The sequence below is a fragment of the Takifugu rubripes genome, chromosome 22 (genome assembly GCF_901000725.2).
Source record: "Takifugu rubripes chromosome 22, fTakRub1.2, whole genome shotgun sequence".
NCBI lineage: Eukaryota > Metazoa > Chordata > Actinopteri > Tetraodontiformes > Tetraodontidae > Takifugu > Takifugu rubripes.
In genome coordinates, this window is record NC_042306.1 from 4,832,447 (window position 1) to 4,855,031 (window position 22,585).

Sequence of the window (22,585 nt, forward strand, 5' to 3'; positions counted from 1 at the left end):
ACAATAGAAACATCACACAATCACTTCAATGAGTAAGCATGAGAGCCATCAGCTTTTGTGTTTCTGGCTGGCATTGTAAGTGAATCAAGCCTCCCACAGGCTTTTTACCCATCACCTCCCCCCGCTGCATGATGTATAAAGTCTCCTGGACATGCAACGTTTTTTCCAGATACTTGTAGGCCAGTTAGCAATTATTGCGAAGTTGTTGACAATGGAGGTACTATTTTAGACCACAGTGATTCAGAGTGGCCAAATGCTTTAGGAGAAAACATGTCTCTGACATTTGACTCAGTTCTGATACTTTCTGCATTTATTGTGTCAAATGTCAGCTGCCTTTTTTCTGTTTTAATGCCAGCCATATACTGAGTGGCATTATTCTCAAAGTGACTTCCTTTCCTTTATCCATCTGCTTCTCGCCATCTATGACTCACTCCAAATGAAACTTAATATCACACCACATCATACGCATGGCGTGTTTTGGCAGACGACAACAGAAGGTTCCACTGATTCTTACAGACTGTGAGAATCTTGATGTCTGGGTCACAGTTATAATTAAGCGATCTGTCCTGTCAGGACACATTCACTCAAATGATCATCTCAGCAGTTGTTTTAAAATCATAATTATGTCACAAAAGAATGTGCTGCAACTGTAAAAATAAACTTCTTTTTTGTTTTTCATTTCACATCTTGTCACATCAAATCGTTGCGATGTCATGTTAAACATTGTGCTACACTTGTTCCCAAAGCTATCTTTAAAATAATCCATATGAACTGGACCCATTTCTCTCTGTTTAAAGTCACTTTGGTCATGAAAAACAACCTTTTTGTAGAGTTCTCTGCCTCTTTGTGGTATGGTAAGAAAAAAAAAACACACATCCTGTCGTTTTCCTTTACTTTATGGGAACGGCTCTGGGAAAAAGGCATCGGCAGTCACGGCATCCCATAATGACCCAACCCATCAAAAACAGAATTAACATAAAGTACCGGTACACAGTGTGGACGAGATGAGACGAGAACTTTCTTCCTATATTCAGGTGACACCACCATTTGGGAGTCACTTCCTGTCTCAGTTACATGATTGCCACCTGAACACCACACAAGGAATTTTAGGACTTAAGGCAAAGTATAAATCTGGGTGAAAATTTTATTAAATTTGTACGATTAGAGTCAAAGTGGAAGTTGTAGTTCTTTTCCTGTAAGATTAGACCTGAACTGAATAAAGTGTTGAAATCAGTGGAGCAGACATGCTGCAGAAAAAGGTGCAGATGAAAGAGAATAGCAGATAAAGAGCAAAATGTAATCATATAGATCTTAGATGCAGCACCCGAGGAGCACTTAGTATTTCCCTTTGCACAGTCATAATAAAGAAAATGGCATTTGCTTTTCAGCAAGTAACCTCAAACAGACCTTTACTCCTTTGGATTCTGTTAGTAGTAGACAAGTAGTGTCTGTGTAGACAAGTAGACAAGTAGTGTCTACACAGTAGTGTCTACACAGCTTTTTCACTTTCTGTCTTAAAATGAACTCTTTTAGAATTTCCTGTCTATTTTAACACTAAAACGACCCCCCCAAAAGGACAAATGACCTTCTCCTGCCAGTCAACAGAGAAGAGAGTTCCATTTCCTTTCCTCCAGTAGACCTGAGTGCAGCTTTCCACCCTGCTAATAACACATATCGTGCTCATCTTCTTTAGAGTTCTAGGTGAGCACAAAGGACACCGCACTTCACTGGTTTCATCCTCCATAGGTGTCAGTAAATGTGTCTCTTATGGGCCCTGTTTTTTTTTTGTCCCTGTCTGCTCCTGCTCAGTGATCTTTCATTTCACTGTGGATGACCAGAAATATGAGCTGATGACTCAAGAAGCCTTGCTGCTGCTAACAGCTACCTCAAGAATGTGAATTTTGGGACATGTCAATTGGAAAAAAAAATCAATCAATTTTAAAAACATGGTTGAAGTTCCTCTGGTAGGGCTCTTTCTGGTTGTTCCTATAAGTTAGGGTGAGGACAAACGACCTGACTCGTCTCTACTCGGTGTCAGTTGAGCCGCACCTGCAGTCATTTCTTGTAATCCCTTGTTGGTTTTTCTTAAATTCTTCTCAACGATGTCTCAGTGTTCACAGGTAACTCTGAGCATCCATCAGCTTGGAGACCTCCTGTCTAGTTCAGATTCTTTCATCATCACTCATCCAGGAACTTCACTCCCTGGTAAGTCAGTAGCCTCCAGTCCTATTTTTGGCCCGACTCAACTCGCATGGAACCTGAAGTGAGTGGTCCTAAAAAATAGTGTCTGATACCAAACAGTATAACCTATGGGAAAACCCTAAAAAACAAATAACATCAAGTGAAGTGGAGCCGGATAGGTGTTGAAAAGCCATATAGAGCACTATAGAACTGGGACCCAACAAACCGAACCTTATCATTAAAATAAAAGGAAGGAAAAAAATTTAGAAAACTAAAAAAAAAAAAAATAGAAGAATAAAGCCAACTACCAGGTGGTAGTTTGCAGGAGTTCTTTTGCGCTTAAATCGGGCTCAGTCAAGCTGTGGAGTAACGAAAGTATTTTTCTGTTTTCTTGCATTCTCAACAGCTGTCCATCCCCTCCACTCCCTCATCATATTACACTCACCATAGAAACAGAAATGGCTCTGTCATCCCGCAACCCAGACCATCAACATATCCACTTTAACTTTTTGCATAGAACATACCTTACCCCTGTTAAACTTCATCATATGAAAATTACCAATGACCCATATTGTACACTATGTTCTCTGAAAGCTCTAGGCACTTACATCCATATGTTTTGGGACTGCCCTCCCGTCCAAAGTTTTTGGAAGAATGTTGCTGCTAAGTTGTCTGACCTGACACATGTAGTGGTGCCTGTAACTATACCTGTTTTGATCTTAGATGATCTTTCAGTTCTTAAGATTTCCAAACCAAAAAAAAGACTAATTTTTGCTGGATTAACAGCAGCAAAAAAAATGATTGCAACTCGTTGGAAACCACCTCACTCTCTGACCACCCGATCTTGGGTATTGTCCCTGCTCGATGTCATTTACATGGAGCTTTCAACTGCTCGGATTAACTGCGCAAATGAAACTACAATCAACATATGGCGTACCGCCGCTGAGTCTTTGAGTAGCATGACATAAAATCTTATCTCCTCTAGCTCTTCTAATATAGTTCCACTGCCGTTTCCCCCTTTTTTAAGTGCAATTCCCTCCATTTTTGTCAATATGTGATTTTTTTTTGTGTCCTGTCTTTCTTTCTATACATATTTTTATTTTTTATTTTATTTTATTTATATATATATATATATTTTTTTTTAAATTATTATTTATTTATTTTAATTTCTGTAGTGTCTCTATTGTATTTTGTTCTATGGCATGTTCTTGGCCTTAGGCTTGTTTCTTCAGTATTGTATTTTTTGCCTTTACTTGAAAATAAAAAAATTTGATCATAAAAAATAAATGGCTCTGTCTGCACACACACACACACACACACACACACACACACACACACACACACACACACACACACACACGTCCTGTTGATTCGTACAAATACAGCTGATCATACCTTGCTGTAAAGTTCTCTCAAGAACTAGTAACTAGTAGTTACCGATACCCTTCCTTTGTAAAGCTTGGATGGCACCTTACACAGTTGTAAGTGGTTTAACCACTGATTATAAAAAGGAGATTAAATCATTCTAGTCATTATCTGATTGTTGATTTGAATTCTTATACTGGACCAGACTGGGAAATGTTGTGCCACATCAGCCCAACCGCAAATAGTTTTTACCAGCTGACAAGTTATCAGGTCAAATATAGCTGCATAATTCACTTTCACAGATTGCATACTGACGTGATTGGCCTGATTAATTAAGCAACACTCCTTCTGTTTTTCCTGTGGATTAATTGGATATATTTATTAGAAACATGTCTCAGTGACACAAATGGACTGGAAATGGAAACCCTCAAGGTTATTGGAATAGCCATGAAAAGCCTTAAAAACAGGCTACAGGGCAAATTATTTGCCTGACAATGACCTTTCACAATGACCACAATCTCCATTACAAGGGAATAGCAGCTGGATACACAGTGTGGGGCAAAATCAACAGCATTTGTTGCCCAAGGTGTGAATGTTCAATGATGGACACAATAGAAATATCAACACTGGCTCTGGTTCAGAGGTTTATCATATCTGGTGGAAAGAAAGAAAGAAAGAAAGAAAGAAAGAAAGAAAGAAAGAAAGAAAGAAAGAAAGAAACTTGTGACCGTTTTTAAATGTAAGTTGCGACACAAGAGGTGAAAGCTCAGCAAAAAAGGTGACAGTTGTTGATGTTTGTTTGTACAATAATAGTAATAGACATAATTTGTAATGTTACACACAACATCAACAGTCAACACAGTCTTTCACAAAAAAATCAATACTGGAACAATTATTGGCGTGATATATTTAAAAACTCCCCTTCTGCCTGTTTTTCGTGACTTATGACAATAAGAGAGGAAACATCACAAAAATAAACAACATAATAGACTGGCTCTGCGCAAATAGGAACACATTCTCTAAATGTTACTATTCACTTATAAAATAAAGTGAAAAGTAAGGCCACAGGAGCAATTTTCATGAATGTTGCTTCAGTAAAAGCCTTGGATGTAGAAAAGTTGGCAAAAAGAAAATGAAGCACTTGAATGGCTAACTACCCCAAAAAACTGTGTTGTAATACGTATTTGTAAACCTTACTGATCATGAAACCAATCATAGCTACTTCGCCGCCTGTTTGATGCCATCTATTTCAGTCCTGGCACAACAACTCTTTTATCCTGAAGTTGCACAAATTGTACATGAGTGTATTTGATTATATAGGCTAGGGTGAGCTTGCAAAGCTAATCAATACTTTAGCAACCTTAGAACACAGTTTTGTCGAACCAAAACATTAAAGCATTTCATGAAAAACAGAGTAATGTTTTAGCGAATATTCCAGGTCAAATGACAATCATTTTACAATAACAGCACATATTCACCTTTCATTATCCAGTCCATCTTATTTATAAAGCACAATTTTAGATAAACAGAAAGGTTTCCAAAGTGCTGTACAATAAAACAGAAACAACAGAAAATATAATAAAATATTGATCTCAGTCTGTTGGGGACTGGGCTGAGAAACGGAGGGTTCTGGGTTTGAGCCCCAGTGCAGACATACATGGAAGGCGTTCTTGTACCCTTATGGAGAGGTGAAGGAAGGAAAGGAAAGGAAGGAAACCTTAACTGCTGAGGTACCCTTGAGCAAGGTTTCCAAATGCTCACATAAATCCTCGTGGTGAGCTGGCGACTCATTCAGGGGTGTCCCCTGCCTTCACATATGTGCAGCTGGGATAGGCTCCAGCAACTTCCTCTCCCTTCGCCCTGAAGGGAATATATATAAATAAATAAATAAAAATAGACTGTCCAACCCAGATAAAATATACATGCGCACAGAATCAACAACATACGTGGTGTGAAAAACCAAGGACAAGATTTGGGTTTTAAGGAGAGTTTTAAAATGTGACAGTGAGGAGGCCTCCGATTTTCGGAGCTGTTATCAACTAACGGCACCCTTGTCACCCCCTAACAGCTGGGTTGTGAATTGTTTTACAAGCGCATGTGGACGGCGAGCTGAGTGATCTATAAATGTGCTGCATTAACATTTACATTTCATTGACCTGGAACCAGAAGCTTCCCACAAGTGCTCTGAGCGGTAGCAACCAGTAGGAACCCAACGAACGACGGCAAAGTATGTTTTGGAATGCCGCAGAGACCTCCGGGATGCTGATTCACGGACAAGTTTAATGGCGCTTAAAGTTTTCTCTCGCTGCTGTTGATTTAGCCTTGCTTGATGAGTCCTTTATGGATTGTTGTGGTGTGACGTAAATGGCCACCTAGCGGGAGGTAGATTGACTCTGCCTATAATCCAACAAACGCAATTTTTCAAGACAATTAAGGGAGAAATGTAGTTCGACTTAAGATAATCAAAGCTGTGATGAAGTGTTCATTAATGGCTTTAAGCTTCGCTTTTTGAGTGGCGTATTCAGGCTATTTCCACCTTCGGTGCTCGTCTGCTGTTGCCTTTTCAGAGATTCCTCTTGTCGACTCGGCTCTGGCTGATGTGTCTCCATCCTAATGTGTCTCAGACTATGTGATATCATCAGCTGCGATTTTATAGCCAAGCGCCTACAGCTCTCAGCCAAAATGTTCCACCAATGTTCGTCTTTTAACATCCCACGTCTGACTTCTCTCCGTTGGTGGCTGTTTGGCTCGCAGGTTTGGCAGCCCAGGAAGTGATGGTTTATGTCAGTGGTGGCCAATCTTGGCAGATGAATAAACAGGAAATCATCATCTGTTTGCCTATATTATTTCAATAGTGATTTCATTCAGTTTTGTTCATTAAATTAGCTATGAATGTGTCAGCCAACAGCCCTCTCTTCCCTCTCAGAAACCTTCCACAAAGCCCAATTGGGAATCCCAATAAAATACTCATTATTCATAGATTTTTGTTGACATATTTAATGTACTGCATTGTTGTTGCGCTCCTCTGCAGCCACGAACTTGATCTCAGCATTGGCTGTCCTTGAAGCCATGCTGCTGTCTCTGACCTTGTGCTTGAACAGAAACGGGAAAGTTTTCCTGAAGGATTTTTGGAAGGTGGTGCCCATGAAGCCGTAAACTATGGGATTAACAGAAGAGTTGGCGTAAGACATGCAGTTGGCCCACGTCTTGATCTTGTAGGTTGTGTAGTTGGGCTGATAGTTTGTAGAGAAAGACTGAAAGAGGACAAAGATCTGGATGGGACCCCAGCAGATGGCGAAGAGGAGGACGATTACGACCACCATCTTTGAGACTTTGCTCCTGATGCTAATGGTTCTTTCAGAAAGGAGATTAACCTGTATGGGAGAACAGTTTCATTAATATCAAGTGCTAACTACTGAAATACTCCATTGCTAAGATGCACATAGTATCAACATTTTGTTGATGCTAAATCTAGCAGGGAAAAATCAAAAATTAAGCCTTTATACATAAATGTGTGCTTGTGAATCAACCCAGACAATCCTGAGAAAGTCTTCAGCCAGATTAGCCTAGCATAGCGCTAATGTTTAGGTCTGACAGGCTGTATTGAATCCAGAAACAAACTCATAATAGCTTCAAAAGTGGTGTTTAGCAATTGCAGAGTGAAATTGAACCACACATTCATGTGGATATTGAGTATTACTAAAGCAAACAGAGACAAAACCAGACCTGATAGTTATTGTCCACTGGTTCCACAGTGGGCTGGCCCACTCTCTTTACCATCAGCGAGTAGCAGAAGGAAATAGTGAGGACGGGCAGCAGGTAGGCAGCTATGAATTGGTAGAGGATGAAAGCTCTCTCGTGTGTTTTCGAAGGAAATCTCTCCATGCAGTATTGCCTCGGCCCATACCAGTAACCCTCCTCGAGACGCTGGTACACTAAAACTGGGGTGGACAGGATGAGGGACCCTGGAGATACGAGATGTTTAAGCAGAATTGGCATGCAAAATATTGACAATAATTGCAGTGTTTTTATGAAATTCAAAAAACACACCAATCCAAATGCAGATGCTAACAATCATGGCTACTTTTGGGGTGCGGTGGCGGAGCGATTTCAGCGGGTAGACTGTGGCATAACAGCGGTCTCCACTCATCGCTGTTAGAGTGATACACGTAGCTTGGACTGTCACCTGTCACAGAAGAAATACACAACGTATATCAATAACAACATAAGAGAGTAGGGTAAGGGTTAGGGTTAAAGTAGCTAACTGTAATTAATTATAGATTAGATGTGCAGAGTTTATACCATTTTTTGTTTTTTGGGTTTTATTTTGGGGTCTTATGCTAAATTAGGGAACTATTGATGTAAATATCCCCTCATCAATGCTGCAGAATCACAATATGAAAATAAGGGGTTTTAAAATTGTATTTATAAAAAAATCTGTTGACATATGCATTCAGACCCTGAATCATGTAATAAATTCAGCTGATTGGACATGACCTGGAAGACACACCTGTCTACATAAGCTGTGTAATGGTCACTTTGGCTGAGCTTAAGAGATCCTGTGTACAAATAGGAGAAAGATCTATTAAGGTCAGGAAAAGATGCCTGAAAGCCCATCTGGAGGACTCTTAGACATTCTTTCAATGTCTGGGCCTTTTTCTAAGTGTTAGTACATTCCTGACATCGTGCTGTGAGGACGTTTTCAGCGGCTGGAACAGTGAGGCTGTTCAGAGTTGAGCTCAGTGGAGCAAAAGACAGACGTAACCTATACTCCTTACTGTCGCTGATCTAAACCAAATAGGAGTTCAGACAAGACTAAGGGATCACAATAACAGAATATCAGTAAATACAGGTGAACGAAACGAGAGCTGGAGGCTGTTGTTGCTGCCAATGTATTTTATTTTGTTTCTTAAAATAAATGTGCTAGTTACCTGAAAATTCTGTTTTTTCTCCCCTGTCAATTCATTCTGTGGAGTGTAGATTGATCATAGATTAAGTGTATTTTGAATTTTGAAAGATTTTGCACAAGGTTGCAAAATAACACATTAGGGGGAAAAGTGATGAGATCTTTGAACCTTTACTGTGGGTATGCTTGAATTAGTTATCTTCTGATCTTCTGGTCTTAATCACTGTTTTTGGGATTAAGTGCTGAATGTTAAATATTACACACCTCAGTGGGGAACTTTCATTCATAAAGAGTACGTCTGGCCAGGAGAATTTGATGCAATCAAATCAAACTGACCGAGCAGATTGGGTCGTTTTTACAGAAACAAAAGAAAATAAGCCCAAGAGTTATTTTAGGCATAGTTGAGCCCCTCTAATATAGTTGTCCTGCGCAGCCAACCTTGTAGATATTCAAGAAAAAATTCAGAGCATCTTGTTGGCTGTGTTTCAGCAACACTATCTAACATCTGAGGTCATTGCTGATGAGCTCTCGATCTTTTCGGATGAGCTTAAAGGAAAGACAGTGAATGAGGCCTTACACTGAGCAAATAGAACATGGGCAGCATAAAAGAGGCTATATGCTGCCCATGTTCTATTTGCTCTATGTATAGTGGATACTATATTGAAAAGCTATTCAAAAGCTGTTCTTTTAGCAGAAGTGCCGACTGGCTAGTTGATGGCCGGGTAAAATCTTGGAAAATGTTCTCATCCATTCATGCTTGTAAAGGTTAAAATAATTTTAAACAAAACCATGAATAAAACATTGAAAAAATGAGTCTTTGCAGTCATTAGACAGCAAAGTAAAAAGTAACCTGAGCAGAAGAGAGCAGTGTTCATGTGCATGTGATGCAGACAGATGAGAAATAAAAGGTCAGAAATTGCTTCCATTCTCTCTTCTAAGTACAATCTAATTTTGCCCCTCTAGTCTGTATATGTTCCTTCTCCAGCCGTCTCTTATCTAAGACAGTGGCGCCTGTAACCATTACCCTCCAGAGGTTTGAGGCGTCGCAGGGAGGGGTTATGCAAAGTTCAGATATAGGGCCAGCATGGAAACGGGCTTCATGACAGTCAGGATGTCTTGTGCTAAAATAATGTGTCTAAAATAAGACCCTCCTCAAAAGCTTGGATGTTTCAGAGAAGACTTGACGCATTAGCAGTATTTTATGAAAGTGTAGATTGAGCAGAGGACACACTGCTAAATGACTGTAAATTCCCTACTATAAGCCGCTCTTTTTTCCCCACGCTTTGACCTTTCCGGCTTAAAGTGCGATGAAGCTTATTTATGGATTTTTGTGATTTCCTCATTCGCCCCACCGGGATAAATACAGTTTTCTGAATTTAAATGGATATTTACAGCCAAGCAGCCACCAGAGAACGCTTGAGCAGAGCAAGAGCAAGACAGCGCTTAAAGATGCTTACAATGCTGCTTTTAAGGTAAAGGCTAACAAAAACAGCTGGTAGGCTTGGTATTTTTTAAATGGCGTGTTACTGTAACGTGATTTTACAAGTGAGTTACTGCCCTGTTTAGTAATTAAACATTTAAAATAATCTGAACCATAAAAATCGTATGTTTCAAAGTGACCACCTGCAGCCTATAGTCATGTGTGACTTAAATGTCTATTTTTTCCTTTAATTTTATGAAAATTGGGCGATGAGGCTTATAGTCAGGTGCGCTCTATAGTGTGGAATTTGTGGTAATTATATTTATGTCATACCCTTTTCTTACTTTACATATAAATTAAATTCAAGAAGACTGATGCAGGTGACAGGATGTAGATGTTTGTTCACTTTAAGCAGGTGTTATGCAAGCAGAATTTTAATTAGACTGGAACAGCAATGAGTGGATGTATGCATGTCAATGTGCAGGGAATACAAGTGTTAATCCTCCAAACAGAGGGTGATAAAATAAAATTCTCATAATCATCTGACTGGGTTGCAATATGAGAGCATGCCTAAAGCATTCTAGTGCCCTGCATATGGGCTGAGCATTTTGAGATTAAGAATGTCCAGAAACATGAAGCTCACTTACACACGCACACCTCATCGAAGAAGAAAACGCAACACCATGAATTAACCATTAGTGTGAGGCCTTTAAATTGTGAAGATGGGAAAATGACAATTAAAAACACGTGTGCCTTAATTTAATCATGACTTCTCGCGTGGATGCTGGGCTCTTCTCACGGGACAAATGTGTCAAATTAAGGAGCCACTAAGCCTTGTGTGAATACAAAATGAGCCTTCATTAATAAACTGTGACCCTGAAACACAACGGCTGTTTTGTTCCAATCATGTTAGGCACCCGTGGCGCTTCATGCTACAAACTGAAAATGAATGAATCCATCACCTGGAATCACTGTTCCTTTAAAAATGATTAATATATAATTATTATTATTTATGGTCTTCACCTTTTTTCATTCACATGCATGCTTCAATCAAACGTTTACCAAAAAACTAGGCTTCTACTTGATTCATTTTTTCATATTTGTGTTATGATCAGCATTTATTCATTCATGGATGATAAACTGCACTAATCCTCTTTGTCTTTTCAGCAGATTTTCATGGAATCATTCATCATCCCTCAGTGCCATTTATAAATAATGTGTGTGAAGCAGTGCTTTGTGGCATCGAGATGTGAATATATAATGTTACTTGCAGTCTGTGACATTCCACATATCTGATGATGAGATCCTATCCGACTGCAACACTTTTTCACATGTTTAATGTGACCGGTTGCTACAAATGTCACCACGGCTGCTACGTATTGGTTCTAGGTCAATAAAAAATACCAGCATTCAGTGTGAGATGTCAAACTCCTGGTTATTAAAACCTGAAGTAATCATAATGTTTGTCATTTCCTTTTCTTGCCCACTTGTTCACCCCTGGATGAGTCGCCAGCTCATCACAGGGCCCTAATTACAGCCAAAAGTGAAGATCCAAAGCTCCAGCTTGCACTTCTGACATAATTTGGTTGTGATGTTCCAAGTATGCTTTACCTACTAGCATCTTATGGATGTTCAATGCACTGGGATGCTAACAGGCATCGCCCATCAGCCACTGGTGGACACTAAAATGGCTCCCGTGCTCCATCCACTTTGTTGAACACATGGTCGTCACCAATATCACTGAGCAGGCAGATGTGCCACTATGAATATCCAGCCTGGTACTTGAATATCCAGCCTGGTAAGAAAAAGAGTGGTGGACTTCAGAGTAGTAAATAAAGCCAATACCATGCCGTTAGCCTTTGCTAATGACAGAGGAGCTCACACCTCAGTTTCATTGAGCAACAGTCATTGTTCAACTGGACCTCCACCAGGGAAACCTTCAGGTACCTTTACACCGTGACATAGTGGTCCATGGAGCCAATGTAACCACGCCTGATGAGTGTATCCACAAATTGTTCAGTGTTCTGGCCGAGCAGCACCTCCCATTAAACAGTGACAAGTGTGTCTTTCCAGCCTTATCGTTTAAGTATGTGGGGTTTTTCCTCTATGTTGACTATATACGTCCACTATATACGCTATTCTTTTGATGACCGACAGGCGCTAGCGTCCCTCTTGACTTGTAAATGCGAACAAATATACCTGTACAGGCATGAATTCACCTTGAGGATTGAACACCAAGCACTCAAAAGTCTCCCTGCCAGCTCAGGTACCGGCCACCAACTATCTCCACAAACACAATCACACATGAGGTCCCAGCTCCAGGTACAATAAGATGGAACATGACGTCATACAACTCCTGCACTCAGTACAAAATCCATGTCATTGAGTAAGCCAATGACAGTTGTGTTATATTGTCTTCTCTGAATTTTGATGTTTACTGCAGCGTGCATAAAGGTCAGCGCCACAAACTTTCAGTTTTCTAAATAAACAAGAGCACTAAAGGTGGCAATAGTTCATTATAGCTTTCTCTAAAAGTTTACTCTTTCTGTTTTCCTGTAAAAAGGTCAGACAATTTTTTTAATGTCACACAATTCAGAGACAGCACAACTTGCTGCTTAGGTAAGAGCTCTTGACTGTAAACCTCCTAAATGTCACCACATTGCAAAGTTAACGGAATGAAATTGGTAGATGTGATTTAGGAGCAAATCCATCAACGTAAAGTGATATTTGGCCTGTAATCAGATTTACGGACCAGGACGAATGTACCCATAATGAGATCTGCAGTTTTTTACCTGCTGGAGAAAGGCCACAAATTTGCACATGAAGTTGCCGAAGATCCATCCCGGCAGAGGGTAGAGGGTGGCGGTGAAGGGGACGCAGCAAACCAAGAAGATGATGTCAGTGGCGGCCAGGTTTGCTGCAGAGAGAACAAACATCACACAGAAGAAGCAATGCTGTTTACATTTACAGATGGCTAGGGTACGTTATATTATGATTTAAATAGAAAATTGCACTACAATTCAGTAAAAACCATCTGTACCATCAGCTTTATGCTTTAACATCACATTTTACAGTATATCAATATAGTCATTGTTATTGTGTTTATGTTTTAAATGAAATGTAATGGTCTGTATATGAAGTTTACCACACTTCATTAAAAATATTTTCACTTTATTTTCAATGGTACATTTTATTGCATGATTTATTCAATAGCTCCATTATGTTTCTGCTACTGATGCATCAGGAGCATGCTAATAAAGATGTGCCTTTAATGCCTGTTGCCTCTTTGAAAGAGCAGTTGTTGATTTTTAATTCAGATTTTTAAATCCTAATGTGTTCCTTCTTCTTCTTCTTACGTCATCAGTCATTTGCACACATGGTACTTTATGTATTGCCAGCAAATCTCATCACATTAAAGGGGCAGCAGCATTATTTTGAAAGGGTGAGCAGCTGGTTCAGGTGCAAATGTAGTGTGCAGAATATTAAACAATGCTGGTGCTCTGGGATGTAAGACCTTCAGCAGGATCAAATTCTTGTCACATACTGCAGGTAATAGAACAGCGATGAACATGGCTTTTGCTCTGCCTGCAGAAATTAGATCTGCACCTACACATGTATGTGGCATGGAGCCTTTTTTGTTTGAAATGCATTACTTTGACAAATAATCTTCCTGGTTGTAACACAACACTTGGCATCCAATCGCCAATCAGAGGCTGTGACCTTGACCGCAACAAGAATGATTTCAGTGTTTTTACATTTGACACACAACATTGCACAAATTAACAACACAAAAAGGCAAATGTTCTTCTGCTGGTTTTCCGCTGTTAAACTGAGGCTATAAATGGCTATAAATTAAATTATCCAGTGCTTCTATTAAACCCCTGAAGGTTTATCAATCCAATGTTGGCATGAGAAGAAGCAAAACTGCAAAGATTAAAGAGTTAGAAACATAAATTAAACATGTGTAGGATACAGTGAGGATATTTGAAGTGGTTGTTTGAAGAGGGATTTCATCGCAGTCTTTATCAAACTCTCGGTTGTGCTTTAATCTTTGTCTCAAACTGTTAGAAAAGCACATACACACACAAAGCTCACCAATGTAGAAGTTGGTGGCCGTCCTCATCTGTCTGTGTTTAGAAATGACGTAAATGACCAGTGAGTTGCCAACCAGTCCGACCAGCATGATAAGGCAGAAGAAGAGGGGGACCAGCCAGGCGTCTGTGAGGAAGGGGTGCTGTCCCCCTCCCTCGTCTTTTTCACCCTCCCCGTGTCTCCCCAGAGACAAGTTCACTTCAGATCCATTCACCCAAAGATGTTCCGTGGAGTTCCAGGACTCCTCGGACGAGTACATGGCGATGGGGCGATTGTGGCAGAGGTGAGGGAAGAAGGTGAAGAGGAGGTAAAAGGTGCGGCGAAATTAATGTCAGCCTGAGCCTCTGGGGGGTGTGAGTGACCTTGCTTTAAAATGGGGATGTTGGATGAGAATGATGAGAATGGGATATGATGAGTTTCAAATGAAGCTCCAGTAAAGTCATGAAAAGAAGAGACAGATAATGATGTGAGTGTGCCAGGCTGTGAGCTGGGTGTGATTACGAGTGCTTCAATGAAGACAACGCAGAAGAGTAAAAGGAAATGAAAGCATACGCTCTGCTCTTCTTTTTTAAAGAACTGCCAAGAGCATAAATCTCACTGTCAGTACATCTCTTGGGAAGCCAGCCTCTCCCAAAAAAAAAACATTGACAACAATCCACCTGCAGCTTCCTTTTTTCCCCCCTCTCCGGGTCTCTTCAGTCGCTCACTTTTTGCACCAGAAGATGAGAGTTTTGTTTTTTCCTGAAAAATCTCAAACATTGTCCATTAGAGCTCCATTAGAGTGGCTGAGTGTGGAGGCAGTGTGATGGTAAGAAAACGTTGACTTTTCCTGAGCAGAATGTGGCCAGAGCGAGGAGATGCCGGCAGCTTTATAGTTTTAGAGAGAGAGAGAGAGAGAGGAGAGATGCAGCTGAGAGAGGGAGAGAGGAAAGGCACGCACAGGCGCACACATACATGCATGCATTGAGAGTAACTCAATGCACGTGGGATATGGCATGATTGGGTCTCCTAGCAACGGTGCCACAGTGCTTCTGAACGGAAGGAGTTTGCAAAATAAATGAAACACTTGCCTCCAGGCTTAATAGTAAGAGATAAATGTAAACAATAATACACGTGCATTAAAAACTGAACTATCACAGTGGCCATCTTGGTTTTGAGGGTCCCACATTTTTTTCGATGTGATGGCACAGCCATACTGGTTGGTGTGCAGCTGTGACAATGAAAACCATACATTATAAATAAAATAGCAGGTGAACAGCTACATTTGAGGATGTACAGGCAATGAGCGCAGGTCTTGTGTCAATCTCGACTGACGTCTGCCTACTATACCAGTTTACTTTCAGGCAGAGACCTGCACAATTATGGTGCACAAATGGGTGTATGCTAATTCTATTTATCTGTAAAGGTATGTGTAAATTTTTATGCAAGACCAAATCTTCCTCCAGTTGAGACAGGCGGACTGTAGGGAACAGGCTGGAGGTAGAACGTCCACACTGAGTTTGACCAATCCATCTCGAACATCACAAGATTAGAATCCAGCAGGATCCCTGGCAGGAAGAGCAGGCCAGGGTGGGGAGAAGTGCCACGGTTCTGGGCAAGATGCAGAGAGAGACAGGAGGAGGTGGTGGTACAGGTGATGAGGATGGAAGAAGTGCCGCAAAGCCGACAAGGAAGCTGGACAACCTGGTGGGGAGCTGTCATACAAAACATCAGTTGGGCATATCTGGAAGATCCCACGGGAAAGGCTGTGCTTCCCCATCCTCTCCACATAGGACATGTTTAGAACCTTCACCAGCGGTTTTGGAGTGAGGAATACTGCTACACCCTAATACCAGCCTCCAGCACACCTTGAGGGGATGTAAGCTCGCACTCTCCCAGGGGATGCTAGAGGGCTCCACGACCAGGTCTTCAGACAACAGGCCTAAGTGCTGAAGGCGCATGACCAGGGCATCAAAGGGTTACCACCCACAGGGAACCATAACCACGCTAGCGTCGTCACTTGAGGTGCTATTTAAAATGAGCAGTTTAAACTGGGACAAATGCATTCTTTCTAGTTTAAACTCATGATGCACGCTCAGTATAAAGTCAGACGTATCGATTCATTTCTGTCCTCTGGTGGATTGCAGCTGAATTGTAGACCGCAAAAGAGTATTTATCATTCTGGGACTCAAGGAACCTGAACTCTAGGCTCCGTCTACAAGAAAAAAAAGCAGAAAAGAAATGGAGTGGAACAGAATGAGAGTAAAGATGGGAACACCAGGAGCCTACAGATAAATGTGCCGGTGCAGCAACAACAATTGTAGCTGAGCATTGGTGAAGATCTGCCCTTTTGAAAGTGTCCGTAAGGGATTCACTTAGCGTTGCTCCAGTCTTCTAAATGAATAATAAATCTTAGTTTCTTGGCCACAGCAGACAAAGTAAGCAGCTGCTAAACCCGATGCTGGTGATGCTGTTAAAAATACTGTAAATAATTACAATTAATTCAACATCAGAGACATTTTGCATATAGCCTTGCTGTTTATTAATGGTTTTCATGCATCACCGTCTGTGACCCGAACCTCCCCCCACTGCTGGTAGCAACATGTGAACTGCATTTTGGGCTCCAAACTACTTGTTAAATTGCTGAACAAGATCAAAGTAAGACAACTATTTCTGTGCAACAACATTGCTCACGCTAGCAGATCATTTGAAAACATGATTAGAAAAAGAAGGTCGCCCCTGGAAATGGCAGCATCCTTCTCAGTAGACTGCAGCAGGCTGGAAATGAGGATAAGATGAAACAGCTTTGACTCACTGAGAAGAACAGAAAGATGGAACAAACAAATCGATCACTTATAAAAGGGATCTTGATGGAAGGTGATTCAGACAAGAGTCAGAGAGTTTCTGGCTTATTTCCACCTGATGCAGCGAGCGACATTTCACACTCATTGTTATTCCCATCCAGTATAATGGAGCCATCTGAATAAAATTTGAATGAAATATAAATGTCTAGCTACTTTTTGTATTTTTGACCATATACACATTAACATTATCCTTTTTAATATGGGCATCAGAAGAATATACTGCACACACACTTGCACTTGCACTACTAACCTAATTCTATTCCAAACTCAACCTTCAAAATATGCTTTAACCCTCAAACAGTTCTTCGAAGGACATTTCAAAATGTCCCCACAGCTGGAAAAATGTCCTCACCTTGCCTATTGAATACACATTTTGGTGGTCAATATGCATTAAGTAAAAAAACATACACACATGCGGACACACACACACACACACACATACACACATACACACACACACACACACACAGACACCTGTACTTTTTAGGTAGAAAATGTGTATTTGTGCATTAGTGCCGTCCTTTTCAACAGATACCAAGAGACAAATTCTTGGTATCGAATTCAAATTCTGCGTAGGAAACACTTCTACACATCAACATTTTTCCTATGTAAGTCACTTACTGCTGCAATAATTTCCTGGCTGACAACTGTGAAAACAAACATATTGGTTCTGCGGCCATCCCTGTATGCACTTAGAATATTATTGTTTATAATTATTATAGTAACAATAATAGTAACAGCAATAATGCTGTATTATTGTTGTTGTTGTCGTCGTTGTGCAGATGCAGATGCAGCTGATGTTGCTGACACTGGGAAACGACCATAGTACAGCGGTCCACAACATCACTGCACGGGCTTATTGTGACTCAAAGAATAGATTTCAGAATGTTACTCCTGGTCAACAAAGCACCGCATAAATCTGGTTTTAAGAGTGGCGACTCCACGGAAACGACCCTGTTATCTCTGACTGAGACACGAAAAAAGGCTTGAACAGCTTCTCAGACTTTGGTTCTCATTGTGCTTATCATTTGATAGAGTCGACCACTGAACTTTTATGAATATATGTCTCGATAATATTGTTTGATGTTTTTATCTTTAATGTGATGTTTTGGATGTTTGTGCACGATAGTATTTCATTCTTTTTGCTCCATCTTGCTGACATCATCACTCTAAATGGCTCTAAATGACATAAAACATCCGCGTAATCATTTAGCTCATATCCTGATGAAGACTTATTAGGTGGAAACATGTTGATTATCCATGTGAAACAAGTTTTTTATATTAGCCCAGAATGCCCCGGACCTTTCAGTTTTGGACTGTCTTTTACATTGAAACCTGATCTGTGCCAGAACAGCCTCGATGCTGCTTTTTATCCACAGATGTTTTTGTCTGTTGAACTGTTTTGTTTTGATTTTCCTCATCTATAAGTCTAACTATTATTCAGTCAATTCAAAACATTAAAGAGTGATGGATTTAAAGAAATCTTTATTTCAGATAACACCTAGCAACAAGAGAGGTGACTTAACTTTAGTGTGATTTCGCAGATGTGCAGGTTTCTACCTGGCAGCTCTGACAGGAGATTAACCAGGATGATGAGAAGTTGAACTCCTGATGGACGACCCAAGCAAAACCTGGTTCACTAATGGCTGACAGATAATCATCAGCTACAGGCTTTAACAAAATCTCTGCACAAAAGAACTCTCACATCAGTTGGGGCTTGACGTTTAGCAACATTGAGATGCCTGTCGGTATTCAAAGTGGATTCTAATCTGCCCCATCAAACCATTTGAAGGGTAAGAAAATGCTGAAATATCCTCTCTTGTCAGGTGCAACAGTTTACAGCTCTGAATGTTTTCGTGAGAACATATCAGAGATGCTGAAGGTTTCATCTGAGCTGTCGGCAGGGTGACATTCAGGATAACAGAATTCTAATGAAAATGGCTAAAAGGGCAGACATTATTGTCTCCAGACACACCTTAAGGTTCTAAATTAATAAATAACAACTGCTTTGAATAGACTACCGTACTTATTATTGGATGGGACATTTAATCTGCTCCCAGCATTCAGAGGGATGATTCACTCATTCAAATAGAAATGTGCTCAGAAAGACATCAGGAACAAAGAATTCTTTAAAAAGCATCAAATAAAGATGCTTTGATGACAACAAGGCTACTCTAAAGCCATCCAACAGTGAAGTCTTTAAAAGGCACACAAAGAGCCTGAGATTTGACAAGTTGGACCAGTCAGGACAATGAGACAGAGACAAAATTTCATCCAAAGTTTATTTTTATTTTTTTTTTAACATCATCTGTATTAACTGTTTATTTTGATACAAAGTTCATCTCTAAAATGGATGTTTGGTGCATGTAACATTCTTCATCTTCATTATATCTCTGTTTGGTTTTTTAAAATCATTTTTAGTTTGGAAACAATTTTGTTGAACAGAAAATTATTTTAAAATAAAAAAAATTACATAAAACCATAGCCAAAAAATGCATTACAAAATTCTCATTATTTTAAAAGAGATCCTGCAGTTTATACATTTATAGAGTTGTAAGTTATCAATATACCTTTTATAACCAAAGTAGAGAGAAGTATTTTTTATCTAGCCTTTATTTTGTATTGTTGTACATTTATAGCAACTTTACATCTTCACAGTTTGTGGTGCATTTAAATATAAAATTAGCAAACATTAACTTAGCATGAGCACAACATAATAAAGCTTTCCAACCAAAGTAGGCTTAATCAAGTATTTATTCATAAATTACCGGTATGTATTCTGTTAATTTAGCCCAAGTACTCAGAGTTTTATTTATCTGATTCATTCTAATTTGTTTGAAAGAGCTCAAGGCTGCTTAATCTGCTGCTTGTATTAATTCTGAGAGGTGAGTCCCTGCTTGTCTTTTCTGTCTCTAATCAGCTACTAAATGGTGACATCATGGTGTCAGTTTATTGAGCCTGGTTTAATCAATCCCGACTGATCAAGGTCTCTCCAACCTTCAGCCATGAAGGGCAAGGAGGAAAACAGATAAATGCTTTCAAGGCCATTTATTTCGCATTTTTGGCTGCTGGTGTTACTCAACACCTGCAGATTGATCGATCCGTTGTTGTGATCCCGCGCCTGCAGTCACAAGTGCATCTGGAGCACTTTCAGAGAGAGGGGTGCTGAACAAATGATGCAGTTTAAAGTGCTGCTGTAGAAGTTACACAAGTACCTTGCTGGAACTGGAACTGGAGCTGGAACTGGTGTGAAGTGGGGAGTTTTTTAAAAGGTGATAATCTGGACTCCTAACAGCGGTGCTATGAATGGTCGAAGAGGAGGAGGATTATCATGCTGGATCAGTCTGGAGTGCTGTGCAGATGTGATAGCACCCCCCAACACACAAACACTGAAAGACAAATAATTAAGGTCAACCAAACCATAAAACATCAAACTGACTTTTATTGTGTTTATTTGGTGTTATAATGGTCACATATACGTGTTTATGTGTGTGTGTGTGTGTGTGTGCGTGTGTTTGTGTGCGCCCGTGTGTGTGTGTGTACGGGGTCACTGTGCAGTCAATGTACAGCACCTGGGGAGCGTTTGGCTGACCTCTGTCTTGGGCTTATGGCGGCGATGGCGGTCTGGAGGCTTGGCGGTATTCCAGTCACATGTTCTGTTCCATCCGACAGACCTTCTGAATCATGCAACAGCACATTATTGGGATCCTTCAGCCAACAGATTTCTTCTCAGTGAATTTTTAATGGTGTCCATCTTGCTGCTCTCTGTTTCATATTACATCACTTATTACATAAAAATCTGTAATGCAACAATCGTTAAACTCTGGTTTACATGTTTCAGTGCAGTCAGTATATATGCGTAGTGGCGTAAGACTCCCTGTTCTTTTCAAAACATCCAGTCTTTTGTGATTGAACATGGAGACTTCTGCCATCTGAGCTGGTTGGATCTAAGTTAGCTGTCCTACGATAGCAGTGTGCTGCTTTATACTCCACTGTTTGGAGGATTTGGACAAAAAAGTGAGTTTTCTTGATAATCAGATAACTGAGGTTAACGTATATCACAAAATGGTCTTTAGCTGAACACTTAAATAATCTGATAAGAGATTCAGAAATCAGATAAGAGTAATTCTCCTGCAGCCTCCACTTCAGCAACCATCTTTATCACTTTCTTTATGTTCAATGACCTCATCAAAAGAACCTTCAGAAGCACCAGAGTGAGCTGGTCTAGATCAAAGCACTGTAAGAGGAGCGTCTCGCTCTGACCAATCAGCTGCAGGAAGGCTGACTCCGCCCACCACCTCTCCACATAAAGACGCCATGCAACAGTGTTGGGGTTGTACAGTCAACTTCCTGCTGAATTTAGAGGATCAGGAGCGGTTGGAAGGAAACACCAAGAGCAAATATGAGGGGGGTGAATGTAGAGTCACAGAAAAAAGTGAAGTGAAATAAAATCCCGTAAATAAGCACAGAAAAAACGCGCAAGTGAACGTTGTCGAGCCTGAGGAGAAGGAGGAAAGCTTCTTCTTTAACCAGATGAGGAAGATGAGGATATAAACAAATGGAGTGGAGGAGGATGAACACTGACCAACAAAAGAGTCGAATGAAGAAAATCCCAAAACATGAACAGATGATCCATAAACCTCCAATAGAGAAAGCAAACAAGCTGCATCCTGGTGAAGTCAAACATCCAGTTTGCACGTGCATGAAGAGATGAAACATTATGAAGGTTCTGTCCTCACAATAAAGGAACAATATTATAAAACAAAACAAGTCAAATGAACGCATCCTGGCTGTCTGTAGAGCAGCGGGGAGACCCAGTGAAGATGATTTGCACCTTTAAATCACCCATCTCTCCCCAATCAGGGCCTGTAAATATGCAGAAATGAACGTCCCTGTGTGTGAAACGTTGCTCTAACATGATTCTGATCAGGAGAATGTACCCGTAGGAGCAGGAAGAGCATTAGGTATCGCTCTGAATAACAACAAGGTGCTGAGGTACATCTCAAGGAGTCAATTCCATGTTCCCTCATTCCCCAGAATTGCATGTTTCCTGCATGAAGCATAATAAAATACATAACAGGGTCATGGGAACATGGGGCAACAGATACAAGGAAATGTGTTCCAATCTCTCTGATTACAGACCTGGAGCACTCGGGGAGGAACACTCTGTTTTCTCCACTGTCTGTTTAATTAACCTCTTGCGTTTGCCCGTGTGCCTCTGTGAGATGAGGCAAATGGGCAGATGCAGCCCACGTAGGTGAGGACACAGCGTTTGTTCTGCAAATCTGTTGTTAAATTCATAACTCGGTGAACGTATCTCAGAGGACGGAACAATTTTACAGGTAAAAGGGGAACAGAAGGAGAGCTTGGAAAAAAAAGAGTGAACATTTTAGACAATGACAAATGTGGGCAACTCATCCAATTTATCTACAATTTATCAGCTAAATGTCCTGTAACCATGGCAATCTTGACACCATCTCTGTCTGCTTTATATAATAGAGTCTTTTAAGAATCTCAAGAAATTTCCTCACTGTTTCTTCTTGGTATGAGAAGAGATGGTGCAACATAAAACTGTGTGTTTGCAAGAGTACCTGTCAAACCTGTAATAAAACTACTCAGAAATGTAAAGTTTAATGCTCTGTTCCTGCATAATCTCAGGAAAACAATAATCTCAGGTTAAAGCAATTGCGCTCTGGTTGTATGTATTTATTTTCCTTGTTTTGAATGGTTTTGGGTCATTTGCTGAGAGATGTGTGTTGATTTTGGAAACTCAATTGG

General features: G+C 40.3%; 1 protein-coding gene across 1 annotated transcript; it reads right to left on the reverse strand.

The window, feature by feature from the left end:
- Positions 1–3,921: 3,921 nt before the first annotated feature.
- On the reverse strand, positions 3,922–14,798 carry kiss1ra (KISS1 receptor a). The gene is made up of 5 exons (XM_003975455.2): positions 13,968–14,798; positions 12,665–12,789; positions 7,597–7,732; positions 7,273–7,511; positions 3,922–6,920 (listed from the first exon to the last, which is right to left on the reverse strand). Exons 1-5 carry the CDS (start codon positions 14,221–14,223, stop codon positions 6,543–6,545), a joined length of 1,134 nt encoding a protein of 377 aa, XP_003975504.1. The 5' UTR covers positions 14,224–14,798; the 3' UTR covers positions 3,922–6,542.
- Between the last annotated feature and the right edge of the window lie 7,787 nt (positions 14,799–22,585).

Excerpts from the sequence above, each read along its gene's own strand:
- kiss1ra (XM_003975455.2), bottom strand. The coding sequence starts at position 14,223 with ATGTACTCGTCCGAGGAGTCCTGGAACTCCACGGAACATCTTTGGGTG. Across the intron at positions 7,512-7,596 it reads TAGCATCTGCATTTGGATTG|GGTCCCTCATCCTGTCCACC; the intron begins GTGTGTTTTTTG and ends TCGTATCTCCAG. Across the intron at positions 6,921-7,272 it reads CAGTGGACAATAACTATCAG|GTTAATCTCCTTTCTGAAAG; the intron begins GTCTGGTTTTGT and ends TCTCCCATACAG.